Source organism: Gastrolobium bilobum, unplaced genomic scaffold (assembly GCF_033153095.1).
Source record: "Gastrolobium bilobum isolate Gb01-03AN ecotype WA unplaced genomic scaffold, APGP_CSIRO_Gbil_v1 utg14319, whole genome shotgun sequence".
NCBI classification, from domain to species: Eukaryota; Viridiplantae; Streptophyta; class Magnoliopsida; order Fabales; family Fabaceae; genus Gastrolobium; species Gastrolobium bilobum.
Window position 1 is genome coordinate 194,062 of NW_026898237.1, and position 19,555 is coordinate 213,616.

At 36.5% G+C, this 19,555-nt stretch overlaps 2 protein-coding genes across 6 annotated transcripts; one reads left to right on the forward strand and one right to left on the reverse strand.

Moving 5' to 3' along the window:
• The first annotated feature begins 596 nt into the window (after positions 1–596).
• Positions 597–4,627, forward strand: LOC133314182 (malate dehydrogenase, glyoxysomal). 5 transcript variants are annotated; one of them, XM_061515630.1, is made up of 9 exons: positions 597–873; positions 969–1,161; positions 1,396–1,710; positions 2,801–2,890; positions 3,007–3,090; positions 3,669–3,704; positions 3,862–3,951; positions 4,110–4,204; positions 4,357–4,627. In XM_061515630.1, the coding sequence occupies exons 1-9, from the start codon at positions 800–802 to the stop codon at positions 4,427–4,429; spliced, it is 1,050 nt and encodes a 349-aa protein (XP_061371614.1). In that variant the 5' UTR covers positions 597–799; the 3' UTR covers positions 4,430–4,627. The 5 variants fall into 5 exon arrangements, with proteins under 5 accessions (XP_061371614.1, XP_061371612.1, XP_061371610.1 ...); XM_061515628.1 differs by having other exon boundaries at positions 597–859; positions 943–1,161; XM_061515626.1 differs by having other exon boundaries at positions 597–850; positions 937–1,161.
• A 9,522-nt stretch (positions 4,628–14,149) lies between these two features.
• LOC133314184 (leucine-rich repeat receptor-like serine/threonine-protein kinase BAM1) lies at positions 14,150–17,724 on the reverse strand. Its single transcript, XM_061515631.1, has 2 exons — positions 15,141–17,724; positions 14,150–14,650 (listed from the first exon to the last, which is right to left on the reverse strand). The coding sequence occupies exons 1-2, from the start codon at positions 17,722–17,724 to the stop codon at positions 14,199–14,201; spliced, it is 3,036 nt and encodes a 1,011-aa protein (XP_061371615.1). The 3' UTR covers positions 14,150–14,198.
• Positions 17,725–19,555: the final 1,831 nt, after the last annotated feature.

A 19,555-nucleotide genomic window follows, 5' to 3' on the forward strand; every position in this document is an offset into this window, starting at 1 on the left:
TTCAAACTAAAAATAATAGTGTAGAAAATTAAACACATAGTCTCGTCCTACAGCTAGGGATGTGCATGGGTCGAACCAAACTGGATATTATGAAAAACCGAATCGAATTGATTTAAATGGTTTGGTTCGGTTCGGTTGGAAACGATTCGGTTCGGTTCGGAACCGGTTCGGAACCGGTTCGGGTCGATCCTCATTTGAAAAGATAAAAAAAATTTAGAAAATAAAGTTATAAAAATCAATTTGGTTCGGTTTGAAAACGATTCGATTCCGTTCAGAAACGGCTCTGTTCGGTTCAAAATCGTTCGGTTCTTAAACTAGTTCTAAAACCGGTTCGGTTAATGAACTGCTTCTTTAAAAATCAGTTCAGTTCATAAACTAATTTTAAAAAATAGTTATTTTAAGAACGATTCGGTTCAGTTCATGATTCAATTTAGTTTTTTTTTTGGTTGATTTACACCTCCCTACGCACAGCGTAAGTTGGCCTATCTCAACAATTTGATCATAATACTATTTGGAACACAAAAGTAATAAGTAAATCAAATTACCTATTTTAAAAATTTTAAAACAAAATAAAAATCTGAGAAAATCTCAAACGGTGAAGCCTAACAGTAGCAGAAAGTGTTGTCCTTGAACTTGATAGCACAATCATCGTGATCGGGGTGAGAACACGACCCATTCCGAATCCGCACATCCATACGCAAGCTTCTCGTATAGAGATCGATCAATCATATTCATATTCGAAGGCGCCACGACAACAGCAACAACAATCTTTCTCGTTTTTTCATTGTGAAAAGAGACTATGGAGCGAATTGCCAGAATTTCCGCCCACCTCCACCCTTCGAATCTCGAGGTTCGTTTCGTGTTTCTCTTTCAGTTGTACCAATCGTTCGTTCGATTAAGATTAGCGTCGTTCGAATTTTTGTTGTATTTGAACAGATGGAGGATGCTTCTTCGTCTTGGTCTTTGAGGCGTGACAATTGCCGTGCCAAAGGTGGGGCACCCGGTTTCAAAGTCGCGATTTTGGGTGCTGCAGGAGGCATAGGACAGCCTCTATCAATGTTGATGAAGATGAATCCACTGGTTTCCGTTCTCCACCTCTATGATGTCGTCAATACCCCTGGCGTCACTGCTGATATCAGTCACATGGACACTGGTGCTGTTGTAAGTTCCTCATTCTCACTATTGTTTTTGGTTTTGACATTCAAAAACAAGCAAAACCCAGATACACGTGTTGATTTCTTGTCCTGAATTCTATAGAAATTAATAAACTTGCTCGGCGAATTCTCGTGGGTTTGTTTGACCTTGTGCCCACAATATAGATTTGTAAAATTAATATAAATTTCGTTTCTATTTGCATAGCCTGCTGCTGACATGACTAAAAGGTTTGGTATTTAGGTTCGAGGATTTTTAGGGCAGAAGCAGCTTGAGGATGCCCTTATTGGAATGGACTTGGTAATCATTCCAGCTGGTGTTCCTCGCAAACCTGGAATGACAAGAGATGATCTCTTTAATATAAATGCTGGAATTGTCAAAACACTTTGTGAAGGAATTGCAAAGTGCTGTCCAAAAGCGATTGTCAACGTGATAAGCAATCCGGTTAACTCCACGGTCCCCATCGCAGCTGAAGTTTTCAAAAGAGCCGGTACTTATGATCCCAAGAGACTTTTGGGAGTGACAATGCTTGATGTTGTTAGAGCCAATACGTTTGTGGTATGTGCTGCTAGTCTCAAATCAGTACATGTAGCTCTTTATTGTGAATAATTAGGATAGTCAAGTGACTTTTCCAATTTCAGCTGAAAGAAAATCTCCAATTCAAAATTTTATGTTATTTGAAGCTTTGACCAGTTATGCTTATTACTTGATTATAACAAACTGTGATAGTGTAATTAAGGAATTGAATTCATGGGCAAGTGGAGCTGACTGCTTCTTTGTCACAATCTTTTGTATTTTGTATGGAGAAGCAAGTATATACCAGAGTTTTTTTTTTTTTTTGTTCATATTGTGGTGTAGTGCTATCTTATTGATACTATATGCAAAAAGAAAGAATTTTCTTTGGTACACTCTAAAGTAATTTACATTTTTGGCTTAAAGGAAATTAGTGCAATCTTTGAAATACTTATGCTGGGATTGTCATCTTGATAGACTCCAAATAATAAGATGTATGCTACAAGGAAGGTGGTGGGAAATAAAGGATGAATACATGTACGTGAGTGACGATGTTGGAATGAGAAAAAAAAGGGGGAGGGGGGGAGATTCATATTTCATACTTATGTTTGGGACTTTGGAGTACAACAAAATGCTAACCTGGCAAGGAGTCGTGGAGAAGCAGGGAATTTGGTTGTGGGAAATGAGAACATAAGAAGGAGGGATAGGAAGTGTGAAACCAGGCAGATGTTGAGTAGGTAAGAGATTTGCAGGTCCCTCAAAGAGGCTGTGACATTTTTTTAACTTGAATTTTCTTTCTGTTTTCCAGCAATACAGAGAGTGAGAGTGAGAATGAAACATACAACCTGTAATCCTTCTTTTTGATAGTGATATTAGTTTAAAATCAGTTCAGAAGATGGAATTCTGGTTTTTGTGAATACAATAATACTCATACCTGCTTCCAGTTTCTATCACGTCCATTTAGTCATCTAGATTCTGTGGATTCTTAACATTTCTTGTTGAAGTCTGGATGCCATAAAATAAATTTCTGTGCTTTTAGTGCGCTCATGTTGTTTCCTAATGTGGTCTGTTATTATTTGATCTAATTTATGGAGTTGCACTTCAATCATTTTTCCCTGTTGGGCCTAAACTGCAGGCTGAAGTTATGGGCATTGATCCAAGGGATGTGGATGTCCCTGTTGTTGGGGGACATGCAGGAATCACAATTTTACCCCTTCTTTCTCAGGTCTGCCGTCTGCGCTATGACTACTTCTAATTCTTGACTGTTACCATATTTGATTTTGAATACTTAAAAATGTGATACTCTAATATTCTCAAGTGACAAAGTTGCCCAATTTTCAGGTTAAACCTCCTTGCTCTTTCACCCAAAGAGAAATTGAGTACTTGACTGATCGCATACAAAATGGTGGGACTGAAGTTGTTGAGGTGAAAATTTATATATTTACATTTTTATAAGTTCCTGTTTACTTCAATCCCAGTAACTAATATTCCAAACTTCAATCATTGTTCATCTATCCTTTACCCATCAACCTTGGAGGTTTTGATGATCAATGTTGACTTAAATGATATCTGGGTGAGATAGCAGAGGGGCTGGGCCAATGGGCGCAATTCTACACTCCCACCTATGTGGGAGAGGTTTAGAGGCTAATTGAATGTGGGTTAGCTTAAGCATAAGATGATTCAAGTTTCACATTGGAGCAGATATAAAAGCACTTTGTTCCTATCCTTTACATTTATTTTACTTGGTAGTTTACAATTTCACCAAGCCCCTGGTCCATATATGACCTAGAAGCTTACCTGGGAAATTTTATGAGGTAAGCTATCCTTTATGCAGGGAAACTCACCCTTGAATAACCCATTTATGTTTGGAAGTAATTATAACCTGTCTTGGTGGAATGTATTAGTTAGTGCCTTTTGGCAGCAACTTCGTGCTATAGTCCTCCATGCTACTGATTATCTATGTATTGGAATTTTGATTTGCACAATGTTGTTAAATTTTATAGGCCAAAGCTGGAGCTGGCTCTGCAACACTGTCAATGGTTAGTATTTTATTATTTTCTTTTTTAAAGAAAAATAAGAATGCAAGCTTCCTTTTTAGAAATTTCATTTTTGTTTTGTAGCTTTTGCATAACATTCATGACAGCTTAACTATTTTGGTTCAAGAAAGTGTAATGCCAAATATGTAATAAAGTGCAGGCATATGCTGCTGTTAAATTTGCAGATGCATGCCTTCGTGCCCTAAGAGGAGATGCTGGCGTCGTTCAATGTGCATATGTTGATTCACAGGTATGTAAAGACCTGTTTTCCTTAAAGAGCATATTAAGTTGCTACCCTTGTTTCCCCGTCATATTTTAGCATATTGTAATATTGTATTGTTGATTTTGCTACTCAAAGTCTAAGCTTGAATCAGTATTTTTCTTAATAACTAACAAAGTCTATCATAGGTGACTGAACTTCCATTCTTTGCATCGAAAGTACGACTTGGCCGTAGTGGGGCAGAGGAAATTCTTCCTCTTGGTCCACTGAATGATTATGAGAGGTATGCAGTTGCAAATAAATTTCCTATTCATATGGTTGAAACTGAAGTATTAGAGTTTTTCTGCATTTACTTCAATTTTCGAATAAATTGTGTTCGTCTGGGTGATACTGAAACATTTAAGAGTCTATCTACCACTACTTTTACTTCAACAGGGAAGGTTTGGAAAAGGCCAAGAAAGAGTTAGCAGCAAGCGTGGAGAAGGGCATTTCTTTCGTCAGAAAATGAGATGATGAGGATAATCAGTACTCAAAATAAGCGGTGAGATTGTGCCGTGTCCGTTGTGAGATCACAGTTTTTGAATTAGCTATGTGATATAATGGAGATCAATTTAGAAATATGTAATAAATGAATAGTATTCTATTTCTATGTATCATCAAACAGCAAACGTGTAATAGAAACGGAAACCAGTTATTATTCTCATTACAAGTGTTTTTGAGTTATTCCTTTAAAATTTGAGTTTAAATCCATTAAAAATCAATCCATAGATGTTTTATCTCTAATTTTAACGAATATAAACCTGCCCAGATGAGCATGAATAAAGAAATATTAAAGTTCAGCACTATTAAGGTTAATTATCAATTCATTTTCAAACGTCCATTGCTTGCAACTCCTGCTCGACAATATTCCTGTTATAAAGCAATTCTTAAATATATTTATATACAGTGTACTTGGTGGGATAAAATCCACAAACTTGTGATGAGGTTGAGGAAATAAGCTTTGAATGAATTAAAAGTTTATCGCAATTTTCATATGTTAAAATTTGAAAATATTTATGTATTTTTTTTTTTTTTAAATAAGGCCACTACAGATTAATACTTCTTCCAACCCCTACCCCCCCCCAATTTTTTTTTTTTCAAAACTCAGCACAAAAACAAGCCGGCTATTATAGCGGGCATAGGGCCGTCGTGCTTCGTCATGTGGATTCAGAGGACAATAGTATTGGGCCACAATACTGGGCTTAACACCATATGACGATAATAGATGTTTGTGGGCTTTGCTTTATCATGTACGGTAAAATTTATATTTAAACTTTCTTTTTCTTATGGGAAAAGTGTGTGTTATTTTGAAGATGTAAAATTGTATCATTTTAAGAGAAAGAAAGAGATAGATAAAGGAAGAGAGAGAGAGAGTTGACAAAAAAAAAAAGTGTAAGTTCCACCTCTTTGTGAGAGTGAAAAGATATAAGTTGTATCATTTAAAAAAATAAACACTTTTCCATTTTCTTATAAATCATCCTAACAAAATTCACACTGCCATTGAACTTGTTAGCCATCAGTTCGTCGGTTCACCGATATTGTAGATAAACCGATGACAGAAAAGAATTAAAAAAAACACAAAAACTAGTAAGTTTCTCAAATTCGAAATGGAAAAACCGAATGATTTTTCTCCTTTTTATTCGTGTCAAGACTATAGATTTTTATCGAATTTGATTGAAAAACAGAAAGTACATTCAGTCGGACTAGTTCGTAATTGAAAGAATAAGAAAATTCTTAATGATAGACTTATTATGAAATAAAAATAAATGCGAAATTCTCATATATAAATATCATTTGTTATATCAGAAACCATTGTTCTTGGTCTCCCTCCGAAATTGCAAATCTCAAGAAATATATAAAACTGTAGATACCTGGGAAACTCAGTGGCCTTACGTTCCGGGCAAACTGCTTCAATTGGTATTATATGCTGGAGCTGGAGCCCATGTGCACACACCAAGTCCCCATTTTTCTTCTTTTTTTACCTTTATTTAGGATTTTAATATTAAATAAAATGATTAAATTGAAACAGGTCAGCAATTATTTAAAAAAAGTGATAATCCATAAAAAAAAAAGGTGGGAACATCACATACTGCCACACTGACACACTATACTCGAACCGTGAACATATAAAATATCTATAGCACCTAATTATTTAAGCTCTAATACATCTAATAGACTTCTGACTTCTGGGAGAAGGAAATGAACTGCATCTCTTAAACTTATAATAACTACTGTAGAGTCTGCAAAAATAAATGAAGTCAACGAAGAGTAATGAGATGGAACAATTATAAGGTCGATCTTGTGGCCAACCACAAAAAACCAAATAATCAATCACTCCAGCTACTATTTGACTTGTCAGTCGTGCTAAATCAGGTGCTTTATTGCAACTACTTCCTTGACAATATAAACAGGAAATTTTTTTTTCAAAAATGAAAATAAATTTTTTTGGACAATTAAAATGTGCATGACAATCATTCTATTTTTTGGTACTATTTTTGAAAAAGAAATAATTTTTTTTTATTTTTATGCCTTGAAATATTTTCTAAGAAAATAAATATGTTTGATAACATGTTCTATTTTTATTCCGAGAATGAAAATTGTGTTTGATAACACAATAAATAATAGAATAAAAAATCATTTATATTAAGTATAGAGAATTTTCGTATCATCACTTTACTTTTTATATGGTACGGTCGTGGTGGGAAATAAATTCTATGGTCCTTCTCTTTCCTCTCTCCTCCCCCCTCTCTCTTTGCAAGACCAATAGTCCCGGAGCGCTACATTTTTGCTCGATAGTGGTGGCATGGTGATGGTAGTGGTGGTAGGGGTGGTGACAACAATGACTATAGCGATGACCGTGATAATGGTGGTGGCATATCGGTGGTAGTGGTGGCGATGACGGCAGTGCCTGCAACAATGGTGGTAGTGGTTGGTAACAGTGGTGGTGATAGTGACAAAGTGGTGGTGGTAACAATGATGGTAAGGATAGTGGTGGTGATAGTGATAGTGGCGGGGGTGGTGTGGTGATGGTAGTAGCGGTGCCGATGGCGTGGTGAAGGTAGTAGTGGTGGTGATGGTGGCAGTGACTGCGGCGATGGTGGTGGTGACAGTGATGGTAGTGGCGGTATTGATGGTCATGGCGGTAGCGTGGACGTGGGAGTGATGGTGGCATGGCATCGTGGTGATGATGACGGTGGTGGTACGACAATGGTGACAGTGGTTGTGTCAGAATGGTGATGGTGGTGGTGATGATGGTAGTGGAAGAGAGTGATTGAGAAAGACAGGTGTTTCTCACCTTGTATCCGAGAACAATTTTTTTTTCTATTTTCTGTTCCCCTGCACAGAAATTGAACTGGTTCATTCTCGAGAACAAAAAAATAAATTGGTTTTATCAAACACTGTTTCTATCCATTTCTGTTTTCGGGAACACAAATTGAAAAAAATTGATTCTGAGAATGTTGTCATGCACTACTATAAAGCACCGACACTTCAAAAAACCCTTATGTGTCGTGTCTGACACTTCCCGACAGTCCAATACTCGTTGCAAAGACTCAAAAAAGGTTCAAATGTTACATTGTGTTGCATTTTGAGTTCCAATTATTAGATTCGTTAGATTAGGATTACCGTTTTTTTGAGTTTAATATAAACATTTGAGATATCTTATGTTTCTTTGCAAAATTGATGGGTATTATAAGTTTAACTTTATTTTTTTTGTTAAATTATTGAATATCAAATATAATATACATTATATAAATTAAAAATATTATATAATATCAAAACGTGTCCTAATGTGTCGAAATTTAATATTTTTTAGAATTAACGTGTCGGAGAGTCGTGTCATGTCGTATCTCGTGTCCTATATTGGTGTCGGTGCAATATAATGCACTCCCATAGCAGTTAGATTATATATGTACTTGTTTTTTTGTTTTGAGTCATCTCAACCGATTCATCTTTCGGACTAGTTCAATTCGAGCACTGTCAGATCTTATAGAGGGGGCGACTATCCCAAGATCATTTTTTTCATTCTCATGGCTCGAACACGAGACTTCTAGTTAAGGGACACAAGCTTCTTATCGCTTATGCTAATGGTGTTTGGTAAGTTTTTTACTCTTACTCTTAGCATGGAATTAATCTTCCTTCCAGTGTTGCTCTATGCTCGCGATAAATTATTTTTAGTGTGTTTCAAATATACACTACATGTATGGTCCACTTACAAAAAATCACTTTATAAACTTAGTGTTGGGATCACGACACGTATATCGGTCGTACAAGTTATAAAGTGTGTGACTAGAGTATTGTTCCCACAAGGATTGATCTATCAAACAATATTTTCACTACGCGATTTGTAACACCCCGTGTATACCCGGTTTGTTAACATGTCATCGTATTAAGCCACGCTTAATAAAAATTGCAGAATATCTTTTTCTTTTCAATTATGACATCATTAATCTTATCCAAGTTGATTACTTAATCAATTTTCATAAAACATCGCATGTATGTAAATGCAAAGAACACTAACTGAAATACTTCAATATATAAATAAAGTGTGTATCTAAGTCACGGATCTACAACACGTAGTCTGGACAATATCCTGATGTATTATTACAACTAGAATCCGTACAAAGACATAACCAAGTCAAGTGGCATGAACAATCCCCATGCTCACCAAATAAACAACGAAGGCAACAAGGTCTCAACAAGGAAATCCATAAATGAAGCTACAATCATAAAGCAGTAAACAGGATCCAGCATCCAAGTATAACAGCGAAACAACATAAGCAGATATCATTAATCAACTAAGCTCTGGCCTCCTGTCACTAGAGGTCTCAACCCCCGCATTACCTGAACCTGAAATGGTGCCCCAAACGTGGGTGAGATCTCTAAAAAGAAATCTCAGTAAGATAAGGGGTCCTCAAGGATCTTCCACCCCAAGCTCACTTATATGTGCAAAATAAGTTCAAAAGCCATTTAACAGTATAAGTTCAAAAACAGTGCAATGCAGCAGATAATCATGTCATGTGTGTTTATACTATTCTACTGATCAAAGAAGTGCAAGAATAAGTCTATTACCCTCACAGTACCAGCCCATGCTGTATCCGCCCACAGGATCGCCCCATGGCCTCCTGTGTAGGAGTCACACCACATACATATCATAAAATAATTGCACTTAACAGCAGCATTTCAATAAAACAGTACATGAAAACACATCATGCATATAAACCATCCCCCCATAGGACATGGTGGAACATACAATGGCTAAACTGAGGACACGAAAGCTTACCTTGCAAGCTAACAATCCAATGCCAAGAGTCCACAATATCTCAGAGTCCACAAACAGCAAAATCACAATCTGTTTGGACCAACAGTATTATCAATATTTAGGCACAACAAGCATACGATTTAAAGATAACGCCCTTCCTTTACATTCTACGTCATGAAGCTTCTCACAAAGCCACAAGCCCTTAATCCCTTGATTCTGACTTACATTAATTATTACAGAAGTTCAACTTCATCAACATAGGGTCTACTAACCCATAACTCAGTTCTGTATGAACAGTACCTTCACTGTTCACGAAAACCCAGAATATCTGGATATCCCATATCCGGATATGCGTATCCGGATATCAGAAGACCCCATATCCGATATCAATATCCGGATATCATATCCGGATATCATATCCAGATATTTCGCGACAGAATGTAGTTCTGCATTTCGCGAGATATTCTTCCCAAGGTGACTCATTTCATGCATAAAGAAGCCCAAACATGCGATTTAAGGTGTGTTTAACATTATACAACCTTAAGTTATCAACTTTACCTCATTACATGCATCAAGGTTTCATTTTTAACCACTTAAACTCATGATCAAAGGTGATGAAGCTTACCCAAGCTTAAACTCAGCAAATGAACACTATTGGAGCTTCCCACCAAGTCCTCACAATTCTGACTTGCAAAGAAACATAAATGGCACACAAGGTGGTTCCTTTCTTTACAAAAGAAGCTTCTTGAACCTAAAAATGCTACCTCAAAGGCTCACACAACCCTTACCACCAAGTCAGCCCTACTACTCCTCACACACAGAAGCTAAAACTCATAAATGGTGGTCTTTTCCCACTCCCAATGCTAGCTTACACAAGGCCAAAGTATTTTGGTGAGGAAACCATGAGTAAAAATGGCTCCTTTGGCTCAAGAGAGTGGTGGAAGGTGAAGGTGACAAGAAGAGAGGCACTTAGCTGCTGTAGCACTCACGTAGAAAGCCAATATGGCCTAGGGTTCTGTGCAAAAGTTGCGTTTATAGTCTACTTAACCTTAATTGCATAGTATTAGCGCTAATTGCTACGCTTATTATTTTAATCCCAAACTTTGGAATCTGAACCTACTCATTTTTCTAATATTTGAAATATTTTTATTTTATTTTTCGCAGCATCTTTCCGGTACGCGCTTTTCCATAGCCAATATCAGTTCTGACATCAGTTCTCGTTATTTTGACCTGAAACTTGTTTTACTAGTCCTTTATAATATTCTAGGAATTATCATGCACTTATTATAATTTTCTGGGATACTTTTTCGGTACGCATTTATACCGAGTAGCAGAACCAGTATCTGCATTTTTCGTCCGAAAAGCGACTTTCAGCATTATTAACCACTTTCTATATTTATTTAAGCCTTATAATAATTATTAGGGTCAATTATGGAAGTATTTTCTAATTTCACATAATTAATTAATTAACTTCCTTAATTAACGGTGCGGGTTCTTTTACGATCAAAGTTTGATCAACCTTAGAGTTTTATTAATTTGATTGGAATATAAAATAGAAACTAAGACTACCAAGAACAAGAACTCAACTAAAAATAGGAATAAAGATTAATAATGCAAAAGCGTAGCTAGGGATTTGATTTCCCCACTTTCATCCTAATGAATCTACTATTTCCCTAAATCAATATCCAACCTCATGTTATTGACAATTCATCACAAATTAACGAAAAATCAATCCCTTGGTATTTCAATTCTTTGACCTATTAAGAATCTTAATCCCTTAGTGATCCCGCCTAGACAATCATTAAGAACGATGAACAAAAGAAAAGAAGTCATACATTTCATAAGTCTATCCTTAGATTAAACAAAACCTAGCAATCAATCAAGTCTGAATTCATGCACCAACATCCCTATTGTCTTGCAAGATTCATGTACTCATCTAAGAACTGTCAAATCATAAATGAAACTAGGAATGGAAAATAGACTTATTGCATAACATAAAGATTGAATATCAAATTACAGGAAAAGAGTAAATAACACTAGAAATCCATTGGTTTCATCTAACCCTAACTACAAAAGAACCTAGCCTGACTTAGTGAGGAAAACTAAGACAATAGATGAAAAACTAATGAAAAACAATAAAGAACGTGATAATCAGTCTCCACGGTGAAGCTTTGACTATTCCTTCAACTACTCCGCTTCAAAACAGAGATTTCTCTTCTTCTAGGTCGTAGCCATCACGAACTTCATCGCCCTTTTTCTGTTCTTTCTTTTAAATAAAGGTTTATGGGCTTTTTTATGACGTTGCTCGTTGTAGCGAGGAAGCTATAAAAATTGCATCTTTTGATGTTTTTTCGCTGAGTAACTTGTTGTAGCGAAAAACGCAGCGTGAAATAACTCATTTGCATCTGCTTGACTTGAGTCTTGTCTTTCTCGGGCTTCCTTGGTCTATCAATGATCTAATATAGCAATTTCAACTTGAAACTGAAACATTTTTCAGTGAATATCTTACTAAGAATGGAAACTATAAAAGTTTTTCGCATCTAATAATAATTGCTATGTCTTTGACTATATTTTACATTATTTAAAATATTTTTGGTCCAAGAGAACAAATAATTGACACTTTAACACTCAACTACTTGAAATGCATACATTTAAGGGGGAGGAAATGCCAATGCACACTAGTTCCATCCATATTAATTGTAATTGGGGTTCAATTTTAGTCTTTTTTTTAGATGATACGTGATTGTAATATAAATTTTTTATGAGGTTAATGGTCTTTTACGGTCTTGCATTTTTCATTCTTCTAATAATTTTTTTTTTATTTTGGAAGAAACCCTTTTAAGAATTTTGGAAAAACAAGAAACTTGATGTTAAAATAAGAGTAAATACTATTTTTTGGTCCTCAGCAAATTTCACAATGCCCCTTAAAAAAATCAAAATGGACCCATTTAGTTGAAATCGTGGTTCCTCACAAATTCAAAAAAGACCCATATTAGTCTATCAAAAGAATTAAAATGGGTCCACTTTGAATTTCTTAGAGACCACGAATAGCCTATTTATTTGCTAGGGATTAAAGCGGTTGCTGATGACCGAAAAAAATATTTACTCTTAAAATAAAATGAAACTAAGGTTAAGAAGAAACTAAAGTTTTTTCAAAAAAAAAAAACTAAAGAATTCAGGTACCAACTAAAGAGAAATGCAAGGCTTGACCCAGCTATTGGTTGTAAGTTTTATGATGATCTAATATTTTACCCCTTGGTGATTTTGAAATGCACACTAAAAAGTTTTTTGTTAAAACTTCGAAATGCAAACTGCTAAGTTAGAATCCTAGGAAGGAAGAAGAGCTTGGGCAATTACACAAAACTGAATTGCAAAGGATAAAATGTGGAAGACAACATAAAATTGTCAATTCACCGTGTTTTCTGATCCCGTACGCCAAGTGCTCTGTTTTTCAAATTATAAATCCGAAAGTAATACAAGACAGAAGAAAAGTAGTAGATGGAGCACTTTAGCAGATGATACAATAAGAAAGGAAACAAAACATAAAACACAGGAAAATAGAGTCGTGGTGGTATGAAGCAACAAGTCCACGCAAGCAGAGAACCTATGGACCGAAAGTGCAAGTCCCTACTTCTTTCTTTTGATAGATTTTCCGGTAAAGTTGTTTGTCGTTTTGAGACTGATTCATCTCTCCTGTCTTTCAATTTTCAACTTCCACTTTCCATTTTTTTTCCTTCATTTTGTCTTTCTTTGGGTACACAAATAATTTGAACTTCATGGAGTGTGGGGGGGCTTTATTTTGTGTTCTAATGTATTATTAGATTTATCTTACACCTAGTACCAAAAAAATTCTAACATGTAGACTTTTGCCCGATGCATATGGTGTTTCCATTATTTAGAGCTTCTTTGGTTGAATTCCACGTTCCAATTTTCAATTATTAAATCATAGAGCAATAATGAGTTCAGGTTATTTTATACTAGGCTTTTTTAAACAATTACTGTCTATCCTATCGGTTCACTCTGACAGAGGGTACTTGGGATATCTTTAGAGGCCCAATACCAAATACCAATACCATACGGATTTCAAACATGGTGTTCATCGCACGAGCAATTCATTGTAAACCTACGGTAAAAAAGTAATCATATTTTAATCTATATCTTTTTAACCCTTTTCAGTGTAAATTTTGTTCTTCTTTCACTGATCATTCTTACAAAATTATTCACTTCTTATCTACAAAATTATTCACCACCCCAATCGAGCAGGTATTGCTGGAATTTTGTCTACGTTGTCCTTTTAGGAAATGGCAGAGGGCAAGTTGTGCCCACAAACTCCAATTCCATATTCATTTTTTCCTTTGTTAATTGTTATTATATATGCACCAACACCAACCCTACATCATAAAACCCGCCTAACTTCCATCTAACTCGAACCAAAGTGACCTTTCCTGAAGGTAAAGATGAATCTCCCACGGCAAACCACCGGTTCAGTCTTGCTCAAAAATAAGAAAACTATATCGTACGAGGTGAAATATGACAAGGAGTGGCCTCATAACAAACTAATATTTTGTTGGGTGTATCACGTGGATACCATTTGTCTGGTCCTTTCAGAAAGGTTAAACTAATTTTCAGGGTTTATGAATAATATTATTGAACCATATACTCACTGTTCCATACCCAAACCGTTTGTGTCGTTGTGTGTCCCTTTCACACTACCTGTCATTGATCCCCGCAAAAAACAAGACTATCCTTGATGTTTAAAATTTAAAGCAGTACTACATGATGAAGACAATGACTCTTATAAGAAAATACCCCCACCAATACTACTGTACAAAACCATTAAAAATTCCAAACATTTAACACCTTAAAGTTAGAGAAACCCCAACCCTAGGAAGATAGAATGAAAAGAAGTAAAAGGATAAGCTACCACAAACCCCAAGGGAATTAAGATGAAATATACCCCCACACCCAACAGAGCACTTCAAATGCTAAGAAGATCGGGTGGCGGGGATTGAGGAGGATGTTGATGATCTTTAGAGGCTGTGGCTGGAGATTCTAAAGCGTTTGATGATGACAGAGTGGATTCCGTAATTGTTAAGTCTTCTTGTTTAGAGCCAGGTGGTTTTGGAAGCTCTGTCAGAATTTGAACAACTTCACGCATAGTTGGTCTCTCCACTGCCTGTTCTTCAACACAAAGCATGGCTACATAGAAAACATGCATCACCTCGTGAAGGGGAACTGAGGGAAGTCTGGGATCAAGAACTTTTAGAACTCCTTCCTTGTTAGAATCCGTCATTTTCTTCACCCATTGCACAATGTCCACACCGTCACCAAATTCTCCAACTGGTTTCCTGCCAGTTATAAGCTCTAAAAGAACCACACCAAAGCTGTACACATCGCTTTTCTCATCAACTTTCAATGTGTATGCATACTCTGCAATTTATCAAACATCAAAATTTGTATGATAAACTAATATAAAGCAGCCATGTTAATTAGCGATGATAAGTAAAACAAAGGCAATACGTCAAAAAGGAATACAGTAGACCATCATATCACACATCTTACCAATCACAGTCAGTTTCCCGTTGTGGATGTCTCTAACCTATTGACTAAATAGTTTATCTAACGTTCGGTGGGAGCTATAGTCAAAAAATCAAACGAATATGTAGGGCTACCTACCATTTACTTTCAATACTTAGCTTGGAATTAGGAGACAAATAAAGAGATCATTGTAGGTAGAAAAGCAAAGTCAATAAATTTGGGGGAATCACCACAATATCTACAGTCTACACCTAAATCATTATGTTGAGTCAAAGAGTCAAATTCTAAACATTGATTAAACGTACAATTATGATCGGGAAAAGGAAATTTGTCACATAAATTCAATGTATAATTCATTAATTATGTGGAACATGAACAGTACCTGGAGCTATGTATCCATATGAACCTGCAATAGCAGACATGCATTCGGATGTTCCAGAATCTTGCAGGAACTTGGCAAGCCCAAAATCAGCAACATGGGCTTCACAATTAGAATCAAGAAGGATGTTGTTTGATTTCACATCTCGATGAACGATAAGTGGCGAACAATCATGGTGTAGATAGCAAAGCCCCTTTGCAGCCTCCACAGAAATTTTATACCTTGTGTCCCAATGCAAATGACCCCCTTTCTTTCCATGAAGAACTTCACCTAAACTTCCATTGGGCATGTATTCATAGACCAAAAGATTTGTCTCATGATTTGAACAGAAACCCAACAGTCTAACAATGTGCCTGTGGCGGATTCGCCCCAATGTCTGAATCTCTGCATTGAATCCATGATCATGGGAAGAGCCTCTGCTCATACCCGGAAGCCTTTTCACGGCAACTAGATCCCCATTGGGCATTGCTCCCTTATAGACAATGCCAGCACCTCCTTTCCCTATTATGTTGTCCTCCTTCAAGCAATCCAAAACATCATCAACCGTGAAGTCCAAACGTTGGAACGCAGTCAATTTCCATGCACGAGCCTCACTGGCCTTCTTCAGTGACCGAGCCTTAAATATTGCTGCAACAGCAAACACAATGGAGCATGCAAGCAACCCAATAACCAGTAAGAGCTTCAAAGAAGAAGAGAGTGGTCCTTTAGCATGAGCCTGGTGACCACCATTGGCAACCCCATCCTTGCAAGCACCCAAATTCGGGCCACAAAGATCAGGGTTGCCCAGGAATGACGTGTAGTTGAAGTAACTGAATTGACCGGTCCCAGGAACCAAACCAGAGAGATTGTTATATGAAAAATCAACAGAAGTTAAGCTTTGCATTGAGGATATTGACGCGGGAATGGCACCAACTAGATGATTTCTCGAAAGATTCAAGTAATTCAATATCCGCATACTGGTAATCTCATTTGGGATCTCACCAGAGAGCTCGTTGCGGCTAAGATCAATATAAGTTAACAACTTGCACTGACTGATCTCTGAGGCAACAGGACCCGAGAGTTTGTTGTGGCTAAAATCAATCTTTGAGAGCTGTTGTAACCTACCAATCTGAAGGGGGATTGGACCCGAGAACTTGTTGCCATCAAGAAGGAGCTTTTGCATGCTGGAGAAGTTACCAATCGAAGGAGGCAAAGGCCCAGAAAGTTGGTTGTTGGAGAGAGTAATCTGACCAAGATTCAGAGAAAAAGCATCGGCTTCAGGAAACTGGCCAGAGAGATAATTGTCCTGAAGATCAACCTGGGTGAGTTGGGGAAGTCCAAAAAGGCCCTTCGGAATGGAGCCATTGAAAAAGTTGTCACCCATTCGAATCCGTTCAAGAGATTTGCACCTACCAAGGGATTCAGGGATTGGACCAAAGAGGAAGTTCTCCAAAGCTATCAGAGTCATAAGACGATTCCCATAGCATAGGTGAGGTGGAAGAGTCCCAGTTAACTTGTTTGAAGAAAGATCAAGACTCTTGAGCCTACCGTTCTTCCCCAAACTCTCAGGTATGCTCCCTGTGAAGTTGTTCTCCCACAGTTGAACCACCTCCAACGCCGGAAGCTCCCCAATGAACTCAGGAATCGCTCCGTGAAGCTTGTTCCTGAACAGGTTCAGAAGCGTCAGGTTCTTCAGCTCACCAAAACTCACCGGAATCTCACCCGTAAGCATGTTGTTAGACAAATCCATCGACTTGAGGCTCTTCAAGTTTCCAATTTCCGTTGTCAGATACCCCGAAAGCGCATTCACCTGAAGAAACAGAGTGTCCAGTTTCTGTAGCTTCCCCATCTCCGGCGGTATCTCACCGGATATTCCACAGTTGGCGGCGTCAAGCCTCACCAATTCCGACAAGTTCCCAATCTCCGGTGGAATACCGCCCTCGTAGATGTTGAAGTATCCGATATAGAGCTCCCGGAGACTGGTTAAGGTTCCGATCTCCGGCGGAATGGCTCCGTCGAGCTCGTTGCCGGAAACTGCGAGGTACTCCAAGCGTTTCATAGTCCCGTACTCCGGCGGGATCTGGCCGGAGAAGAAGTTGCCGCCGAGATGCAAATGCCGGAGATTCGGCATCTGGGTGACGGTGAGAGGGAGCACTCCGGTCAAGTTGTTGTTGTACAAGTCGAGGACCTGAAGATTCTTGAGCTGGGAAAGCTCGTAAGGGAAGGTGCCGTTGAAGCCATTGTTGGAGAGGTTGAGGAAGCGGAGGCCGGAGATGGCGGATAGCGACGGAGGGATGGGGCCGGAGAAATTGTTGGCGGCGAGGGAGAGGTTGGAGAGGAATGGGAGATGAGCGACGTCGCCGGAGATTGTGCCGGAGAGGTCAAGCCCGGTGAGGTCAATAGCGATGACGTGGCGGCGGGCGTTGCAGGTGACGCCGTACCAGAAACAGTAAGTGGTGGAGGCGTTCCAGGAGGGGAGAACAGATGGGGTGGCTTCGGTAATGGCTTCACGGAGAGAGAGAAGGACACTGTGCTCTGAGATAGGCTCGGCGATGGTGTAGTTGAAACGGAAATAGAGGAAGTGCAGAAGCAGAAGAAGGATACGCATTTTGCGTGTGGAAGAGAAGAGAAGAGAATAGCTGCAACTGCAACACCAACGAAATGGGTGCGCAGTAGTAGAGAGAGAAGCACCCAGTGAAGCCTGAAATTATAAGTGAAAGTGAAGCCTTTTATCTATTTTTATGGTTGAATATTTTGGACAATGCCCTTAAAATAGAGGGAATTTTGGGAATATGAATTGAAATTCTTTGCTACTTATTCTTTGGGAAAAATAAAAACTCTAAAAAAGAAATACAATTAATCGATGATGGTTGGGAGCCTTGAGACAGTCATTTTGAATGCTGAAGCTTGAGTTGGTGCAGAAATCATCTACCTATTACCAAATCTTTATTTATTTTTTTGTTAAATGACCGACTGCAAATAGATAATTATACGAAGTTGATAATGACATTTTACTTATGCAATTAATATTTATCATTTTTTTTACATTCATATAAAAATACGTGAGATTCATATGAGATCATATAAATAGATATATATATATATATATATATATATATATATATATATATATATATATATATATATATGAGGTAAGATCATTTGACACGGTATGAATCTCATGCTTTTATGTATACGAAGGGGATAAAATTATCATGTAAAATATAAGAAACATTTATCCATTTATTTATATAATGTACGATGTTGGTTTTATGCAAAACAATGTTGAGGTAATTAATTTTTTTAATATAAAGTTTAGCAAATAAATTTTTTTATACTTACACAAATTTTTTTTTTTTTTTATAACATATATTTACACAAATTTTAACTCTTTAAACCGACCACCACGAAGATAATCCTGAATCAGGATTTAGTCTTCTGATGTAATTTTACATAACTTAAAAATGACTTCAATAAAAGATTATAAGAAGTGTGTTCTTTTTTTTTTCTTTTTTTTTGTATATTAGAAGTGTGTTCTTAGTTAACGCGAGAGTGGTCATTAATTGAACTAGAATGTGTATCTCTGTTACTGTTGCCCGTGAAAATTCTTATCTGTGTGACGGGATAGGGAGAGACGCATAGGGTTGTTTGAAATCTATTTCAGAAAGAATTTTTAAAATTTTTAGAATAAGAAAAATAAAAAAAAATCTTATTAAATAATATTTGTTTTGTAAAAATTATTTTGAAAGTTATTTTTACAAAACAAATATTATTTAATAAGTATTTTAAAGAACATATTTTGGTTTTTTTTGTGTTTGTATTTTTATTTTTATTTAAAAATACTTATTTTATTAACTATTCTACAAAATAGTTTCAAGAAAAAAATACAATCAAACAAGTCCATAAATATTACAGTTCTTTAATTTTATAATTTTTTATATTTCATATTTATAAAATAATTTAATTATAATAATCATTAAAAACCGTTTGAAAATAATGATTTTGATCATCAAATAAATCTATATAAAGTAAAAAAAGTTAAAAACTATATTTATGTATATTTGATTTTTTTTTCTAAAAAATCATCCTACCTAATAAATGAAAGAGTAGTCTCTTATAATACAGTCATACGTCAAGGGTGATCATTTCTTTTAATAGTATTTTTTCATGCTCATAAATATTAAATAAAATTCAAAATTATCTACATAAAGAACTTAAATTCCTTTTATTCAAATAAAATGATTCATGTGTATTTGTTTTGGTTCAACTCGTATTAAATTATTAATCAAAGGATATATATATATATATATATATATATATATGTATATATATATATATGTATATGTATGGGCTCGCTTTTTCTATCGTCAATGTAGATAACTTATCTACAGCAAGTCCAAAATGACGTCGAAAATCAAGGTATTTTTATAATTATAATT

Coding starts and splice junctions, on each gene's coding strand:
- LOC133314182 (XM_061515627.1), top strand. CDS start 800: ATGGAGCGAATTGCCAGAATTTCCGCCCACCTCCACCCTTCGAATCTC. Junction 1,711..2,800: donor TTAGAGCCAATACGTTTGTG/GTATGTGCTGCT, acceptor CCTAAACTGCAG/GCTGAAGTTATGGGCATTGA. Junction 3,091..3,668: donor GTGGGACTGAAGTTGTTGAG/GTGAAAATTTAT, acceptor TAAATTTTATAG/GCCAAAGCTGGAGCTGGCTC.
- LOC133314184 (XM_061515631.1), bottom strand. CDS start 17,724: ATGCGTATCCTTCTTCTGCTTCTGCACTTCCTCTATTTCCGTTTCAAC. Junction 14,651..15,140: donor ATATGGATACATAGCTCCAG/GTACTGTTCATG, acceptor GATAAATTGCAG/AGTATGCATACACATTGAAA.